General features: G+C 62.0%; 2 protein-coding genes across 2 annotated transcripts; both read right to left on the bottom strand.

Moving 5' to 3' along the window:
* Positions 1 to 744: 744 nt before the first annotated feature.
* Positions 745 to 1,398, bottom strand: COLE_01935 (uncharacterized protein; the record flags this gene model as incomplete). Its single annotated transcript, XM_018425860.2, has 2 exons — positions 745 to 1,045; positions 1,082 to 1,398. The coding sequence occupies 2 exons, from the start codon at positions 1,396 to 1,398 to the stop codon at positions 745 to 747; spliced, it is 618 nt and encodes a 205-aa protein (XP_018275253.1).
* Positions 1,399 to 2,303: 905 nt separating this feature from the next.
* COLE_01936 (uncharacterized protein) lies at positions 2,304 to 4,333 on the bottom strand (the record flags this gene model as incomplete). The annotated part of the gene is made up of 5 exons (XM_065626178.1): positions 2,304 to 2,641; positions 2,674 to 2,721; positions 2,755 to 2,943; positions 3,043 to 3,368; positions 3,438 to 4,333. The coding sequence occupies 5 exons, from the start codon at positions 4,331 to 4,333 to the stop codon at positions 2,304 to 2,306; spliced, it is 1,797 nt and encodes a 598-aa protein (XP_065482447.1).
* Positions 4,334 to 7,825: the final 3,492 nt, after the last annotated feature.

Here is a 7,825-nt window from a genome sequence, read left to right on the forward strand (position 1 = left end):
GGTGGGCCAGGAAGCCTCCACGGCAAGGACAGCGCTGCCTGTGTCTCGTGTTATCCTGCAGAGGGGCGGTCGCTTAGTCGGCGGGTTGTGGCCGTCGCGGACGGTACACGTGTCGGGTACGGAGAGTGAGCTGCACCCTCCGCGTGTAGCGTATCGCGCGCCAACCGCGTGCGCCTGCGTCCGTGAAGAGGCCTTGCCTAGAGCTACGTGCTCGCGACTTTGCGGTAGGGCGTGCGTGCGAGCGCTGCGCGTGACTATGCGTGGTGTGTGCGGGGGAGGGCTGCAAAACCCAGAGATCCCAAGTGGGTGGCCGTCGAGGCCACCACGGATGGGAGTGCTCATGGAAGCGACAGAACTATTGGAACGCCGGCCCTGCTGAGAAGTGCGAGCAGGTACGTAGGTCCAGCTACTACCTCAACATGAGACATGGCGCTGCTGTCACGCAGGCGTCGGCGATGGCGACGAGGTGAGTACCCGTTCCCTCTCCCATCTAAATGATGATATATATAACTCAGCTCATTCCGAACGCCAAGCGCGTTATGAGGCTACTCTTTTCTATATTCTGAACCTCCCATCTTCCACTATACAAGACGAAGCTGACTTTATAGGCGACCAAACTGAAGGCAAGTAATCTGGACCTCGTCCAAGGGCACTAGCTCTAGATTTCCATGGCAGTGCCATACACTGCAAGCCGCTCAGGCGGCTGCTAACCCTCTGTACTCCCTGTTATGCATACCAATACAATCACTCGAGGCCCATATTACCCAGCCGCGCGTGCCCGATACGCCACACGTCCACGAGCGCCCTGTCGCACTCGCTCTTCCATTCGTCGCTGTACTTTTCCCGCGTGAGCCGCTGGACGGTGCTGGAGCCGAGGGCGGGCTCGCGCGTGTCATACGTGTCGGGCAGCGGCTGCGGCGACTGGGCAATCCCGATATTCGCCTCCATCTCATTCACGATGGCGGCGCGCGGCCGGCCCGCGACGAACGTGATGAAGCGCAGGCCGGGCCACACGGCCTCGTACACGGCGTTGAGGTGGGCGAGGCTGGTGTGAGCGAGGGCGTGAGCGAGCTGGACTCACCGGTCAAGCACGACGGCCGGCGTGCCCGATCCCTGCTCTTTACTCGAATGCGCCGAAAGGCCCTTGACCTCCCCAATCACCGGGTGGCCTTGTATGAACTGCGCCTTTGTGTCCCAGTCCCAGTCGGCGCCGATGGCCGCGCAGAGATCCACGAGGGCGGCGTACGATGCCGGCGGGGCCGTGGACGCGCGGAACAGCACCGCGGGCACGAGCACGCGGCGCAGCGGCGGCGTGGGCTCGAACAGCGTGCCCAGCAGCGCCGTCAGGCGCTCGCTGTCCGTCAGCGTGGCGAAGTCGAGCGTGGCGGGCCAGGACATGGCGAAGTGTGCAGAGCCAGAGTCGGCAGGCGGAATATGTAGTCGTGCCCACCTCCGGCGTGATCGGACGCTGGGCAGGCCGGTGCAGGCGGAGCAGGATGTGGAGGTGGAGGTGGAGGTGGAGGTGGAGGTGGAGGACGGAGTGGGGCGTTCGCAAGCCGGAATTGCCACCCAAACCAAGTCACGTGTCGCAGGTCTCCGTCGTCATCTGTCTCGCCTCTCCGACTTGACGAAGACAAACTGACCGCCACTACACATGTCATACGCCGGCTCGGATCCATACGGCGTCCGCCTCATGTCCGGCACGTTGATTACGTGCGACAGCGCGGCCAAGCAGATCATCTTGCATCTCGACGAGGGGCGGCCGGGGACGCACAAGTTTGTGATGCGCGATGGTGAGTGGGCGGGGGAGAGGGGGGTTTGGGGGGGGGGGGGGGGGGGGGGGGGTGGAGAAAGAGAGGGAGGGAGATCGTGAGACAAGGCAGGAGGGCGAGGAGAGCGATGAAAGCGAGGAGGGAGATGGCCGAATTATCTCACTCACGCCAGTCGACGAATCCCACGTCCTCGTCAAGTCCGTCTATGTCGAGGAACTCAAGGGGCTGCTGCAGGCTGAACTCGAAAAGAACACCTACGTTGCCGACCCCGCGGCGTGTTAGTCGCTGAGCAGGGCGGACTGACCCCAGGATGGCGGGAGATAGATCTAGATGGATGTATGTACAACAGCGCGCAGCGTCGTGGCATCGCAGGTGTTCAAATCAGATCTTCATTACAAGCATATGTACAGCACAGGGTGCCGCGCTACTGCTGGGACCTGCGACCAGCTACAAACCCCATACAGGTGTACAGGCGTGCAGCTGTGCTGGCACTGCAGACTCATCCACGCTGCCCTGTAACTAGTCTAGCATCTAGGTCTCGCTCTCATCGCTCTCCTCACTCCCATCGCTCTCCTCACTCCCATCCTCCAGCGACAGCGCCGCGAAGAAGCTCCGCTGGTTCTGCTTCGCGAATCCGCCCTCACTCTCGCTCCCGTCGCCCTCACTCCCCTCGTCTCTCTCACTACTCGCCTCACCCTCACCCTCCTCCTCCTCCTCCACCTCGCTCTCGCTCCCACTCTCGCTCTCCGCACCCAGCGCCTCGAAATCGGGGTTTCCTCCGAGCCACACCCCCACACCGCGACGCGCCTCGACGTCTCCCGGCGGCCAGAACCCCCACCGCACCCGCCCGTCCGCCACCGTCCGCAGCACTGCTGTCAGCTCTGCCTTCAAAAGCACGCACTTGCGTTTGCGGCACGATTCGCGTCCGGCCGCCCGCCTTTCGCCGTTACTGCTGTCAGATTGTCTCCTATTGTCGACTCACAGAACCCGCGGTCGAGCGCGCGCGCCTCCATGATCTCCCCCGCCGTCCACTGCTCGTGCGTGGGCTCCGCTGGCGTGGCAGTGGTTGTGTCGGGACGCGGGCCGCGCCATGTCCGCCGCGCCGCGATGTCGTCCACAACCTTCTCTGGAGGCGGGATGCGGAATACCTCCTCGAGCGGCATGTGACGGGCTACGAACGCCGTGCATGCGGGCAGGGAAGGGATTTGCGAAATGGGTAGGACTGATGTCAGCTGCTGCCGCCATACTGGCCACCGGCCAACACACTCACTTCCTGCCATTGCTTGCAGCTCCATCGGTACCGGACTTGGACATACCAGACCGGGGCAGTCGACGATTTTGACCTCGCGCGCCTCGCCCCACAGAATAGTCTGGAAGTGCTTCGTCTTGCCCGGCGTCTTAGAAGCGCGGACCTTGGTCGTGCCAAGCAGCGCATTGAGCAAGGAGGATTTGCCGACATTGGGCTGACCGATGAGGCCGATCGTCAGGGGTTCAGACTCGGGGTCGCGCGAGGGCAGGCTCGTCTCGTCCTCCGTTTCTGTCTCTGCCTCATCTTCATCTCCTTCGTCAGCGCCCTCGGCGCCCTCCACATCCTCCCCGGCGTCCGCACCAGCGGCCGCCCGCCGCGGCTTGCCCCTCTTGGCTGGCTCCAGCGGCTCCGCGGACAACTCGGCCCAGTCCACGCTCGAGCGCACAGTAGGCCGCCAAGACTCCAACTTCTTTGGGTCTGTGCGTGCCCACTCTGGCGGAGCGAGGAGGCGCTCGTGCGCCCGCTGCAACGCGTCGACAAGTGCGCGCCGCGATGCCGAGGGGATGGCGGGACGGTGCCGCCGCTTGTCGGCATACATAAGCTCGAGGTCGTAGCTGGTCACTGCGACGACTTGGGTGTCGTCCTCCTCGTTCTCGCCATCCCCTGCCCACCACTCTTTGAGCCACGCTTTCCACCCATCGAGCGCCGCCGCGTCCACGAGGTCGGCCTTCGTGAGGACCAGCACGAACTGCCGCCGTGGCTTGAGGGCGCGGAGATACGTCCGGAGGGAAGGCGGGCAGTGAAGCGGCGGTGCGCGCGCGTCGACGAGCAGTAGCAGGATGGAAGAGGCCTCGACAACACGCCACAGCTGCCGCCATACTTCGAGATTGGTCTCGAACCAGCTCGGGCTGCGCGGCCAGCCCTCCTCGTCCTCGAGCGACTTCTCCATCCATTCCGTGACCTCCCCCCGCGTCGCCGCGAGCCATTTGCGGAACACACCTTCCTCGTTCCGCTCGACCTCCTTCTTCGTCTGCCCGTACCTGAACTTTGGGCGGGCTGGGACGGTGAGGTTAGACGGGCGCGTGAGGAGGTCAAGAGGAAAAAGGGCAGAGGACGGGGGCAGTGGGCGAGGAAGCGGCTCGGCGTACGCGAGGTTGCGTGTACGCTCGAGGAAGCCGGGTGGGAGGGCGACGAAGCGCGACTCGAGGGCGAGACGCGATGGGCCTGGAGCTGAGCGGGCCGGCGTGCGCCGCCGCTGGGATTGCAAGGCGGGTGCGTCTTCGCCGCGCTTGCGCGCCCGCTTGGCCAGCATCTGCTCCTTCTTCTGCTTGGCGGAGAACGGGCGGCGGCGGGGCATGGTGGTGGTGATGAGAGACGGAGGTGGAGGAAGTTGTGAGGTGTGACGTAGGCGGAGATTCTTCGGGTCAAAGTGTGCCTGATGGATTTGCGATGTGTGTGGCGGTTACGGCCGCGAGTCCCGTGTATCACGCGGGTTCCAGAACACTGGACGATCGTCTCCCGCTGCCATCGTCTCCCGCCGCCTCATTGGCATCTCTGCCCGTTCCCGCTGCTGCCTGCAGATCGTGGTGAGGACCTGGCCAGAGGTGATGCGAGAATGAATTGCTGTCTGCGACTGTGTCGCGGACGGGCCTAGACGGCTTGATGCTGCCTGCCGTAACTTACGTTGGCCCGGTTCTCTGGCTCCGTCGAAGTGTGTGGACGTCCGCAGGCCGCGCGCACAAGTCCGAGCCGCCGTTCCGAGGCCCAGCGGCAGCTATTCCCAGGCTAGCTTCCGAGATCCAAACAGCGGGCCAAATTGTGGGGACAAGGCACTTTTCCGGTATCGGTAGCAGACTCTCACGATGTCATGGCGGCGTGCGGCGGTCAACTTGAGTGACTGTTAGACACCAGCAAGGCGCGCGGCGAGAAGGGTTTCCGGCCAGCCTGCATACCTGCATACCTGCATTCTGTGGCCGTCTTCTTCCTACTCCGGAAATTAATAGTACAGTAATTTTGCATAGGGAGATGCAATGGGGTCCGAGCTCTCCCTGCGCTACTCGATGGCGAGCTCCTGCGAATTATCCATCAGGCAGCCGCTGGAGGCCATTCCGAGGTAGCTCGACGCGGAGTTCGAGTTGCTACCATACAAACTGACAGGACCCCAATCGCATCCGGGACCCTCGCCGTCCCGAGTTGACGTGAGCTGCCGAAACAGACAATGATCCAAGCTACGAAAGCAAACACTTCAAATCACCATCGCATCGCCGTACGTACTACCTGCTGCGGACGTATGCATATCTCATCTTCCCACGTTGTGGTCATCACTACGAGAGGCTGTATCGACCATGTTTGGCGTTTGGTGTTTCGAGGATGAGGCTGACCCAACGACACAAACGGGTTGGGCGCCGTGTGGGGTGAGGCTGATGCGGCCCAGCTTCTGTCCGCGAGCCAAGGATCCCGATCGTACGCGATACCCTCTGTGCCCCGAGGCGAGTGCCGAGTGCCCCGAGTGGACGCGCCGGCCCGACTGACCCGAGGCCGCGGGATGACGGCCTAGTCAGATTTGGAACTCAGTCGCCGAGTCTCCCTGGCGCTCCCCTGGCCCAGATGAACGGCTCCCTCCATCGATGCCGACATGGAGGACGGGGACGAAACGCACTTGTTTCGGCAGCGTCCATGTGCATTAAGCGCAGCGTTACTGTGCATGCATATGGAAGAGCCCGCGGCGATGACGCGGGCACGCGATCCGCAGGTTCCGCACGGCGGCGCCACCATGATGCGGCTGATGTGATGGAATGGGTTAATGGGAGGCCGTAGATGATCGACGTGATTGACGCGATTCTGGGCGCTGGGCGCATGGGCGCATGGGCGTGCTGGGTCGGGGGATCGCTGGGTACAGAGAAGACGCGGAAAGTGGCAACGTTCCAACTCTTGCGGCAAAGTAAAGTACCAGAGGAGAGGATACGGTGCAGTGTGCCTGACCCGTATACAGTACGGCCCTTGCATGCAGAAGAGCACAAGTTGTAGAAGAGGGGGCATGCGGCGAGAGGAAACAGAAAGGGAAGTGGGGGGGGGGGGGGGGGGGGGGTGCGCCAAAGATCCCGGCCGCAGAGCCGGCTCTGGGCTTTGTGCGTGAGTTGGTGACTGACCTCTCACTTCATGCCGTTCATTGCTCTTCTTTCTCTCTTGTTCTGCTGTTGCTCGCAGCATGCTCTCATCAGCATCAAGGGTCGGACCCGCGTGACGTTAACTTTGGTTTCTGGATGCGGGACAAACTGCACTGCGGCACCAGGCTTGACGTTGAGCCCTCTCTCTGGCCCTCGCTCTACCCTCTCCCCTGCCAGCGACTAGTCGTCTTGCCAGAGTCGTACAGCAAACCGTCCAACCCAAACACCATCCACCATCCCGGGTCTGGACAGTCGCTGACGACTGGCAACCCACGCGCCCTTGGTCCTGGTATCCTTCACACTGCAGCTGCATCACGAGAACGTGCAAAGTCTGTTTTCGTTCTCTCTACTCTCTCTCTCTCTCTCCATCACTACTTACTTCTGCCTTCCAAACGACAAACGACAGCGACGAAGACGACGTTCACGACCCCAAATTCACGCACATACGCACATACGCACACGCCCACACCAACCATTGCCAGCCTCTCCTGCTCGTGTAATCGATTATCAGCTCATCAGCGACCTCGACTGCGCGACTCCACTTCGCAGCACCACACGTTTGCCATCGTCCATCCGGCTCGCAGCCCGAACACCGGCCGAGTCTGGCGCCCCCCCCCCCCCCCTACTCGGCCTCAGAGTTTAATCCCACAACACAAGTCCGAGACTGGGTTTGTCGGCGTGGGCGCCCTTTGTTGGTGTCTGCCTATCTCACTTGTCTCACCATTTAGTGGACGCGCCACGGATTGTTTGGCATACCCTGTCGTGGTGATTGAGCTCCGGCGCCACCGATACTGTCGAGCCCTCAAGACGCCATAAGCCTCCATTTGGTCATCCTCGACCCTTGGACACCTGCGCACGCCTGCAACTCAGACGTCAACACGCCGCACGGCCGGCCGCCGCCTCCGCCGCCTCCGCCGTCTTTCCGACCCTGCATCCAGCCAGCTGCTGCCAGGCCAGCAGGCCAGCCATCATTCCCCATCAAAATGTCGAGTACCAGCGCGGCTACGGCGACAACGAGCCGGACAACGACTACCGCGGCTGATGCAAGCTCGCAATCTTGTCGGGTTGCAAACAAGGTGAGTTGTTCTTCAAGAAGAAGAACGTCTTGTGGGATGAGGACACTGACCTCGTTCATCCTGTAACCTACCTATACGTTTGCGTTACATCCACCCCTACGCACAATCCACCGTCCTCGGATTCTCAATCTTCGTCGTCGCGCCGTACCCCGCCGTCGCTCACATCGATCACATCCCTCCCTCCTCCTCCCTTGGATTGTCGCTTTTCTCGTCGTCACTCTTACTCTCTCTCTCTCTCTCGCTCGCTCTCTCCGTTCTTCTCAACTCTCTCTCTCTCTCTCTCTTTCTGTGATACTCCTTTCCTTCTCCTCGTCCCTCGTTCGCTCGCCACCCCCTTTACTCACTCCTCCACTCGCCGCCGCTGCGCCAACGCGAACACCAAACTCCGCCGATCCACCACAACACATTCTCACATTCTCTCCCTTGTCAATACAGAAAACCGCACTCCCAGCGACAACAACACGAGCCATCTCCTACTACGACCAGAGGCCATCCCCCATCATCCACCCCGTCTCCATCCTCCGCAAACCCTCCCTTCCAAACCTCAGCTCGCTCGCACAA

Source organism: Cutaneotrichosporon oleaginosum (assembly GCF_008065305.1).
Source record: "Cutaneotrichosporon oleaginosum strain ATCC 20508 chromosome Unknown ATCC20508_contig02, whole genome shotgun sequence".
Classification (NCBI taxonomy): domain Eukaryota; kingdom Fungi; phylum Basidiomycota; class Tremellomycetes; order Trichosporonales; family Trichosporonaceae; genus Cutaneotrichosporon; species Cutaneotrichosporon oleaginosum.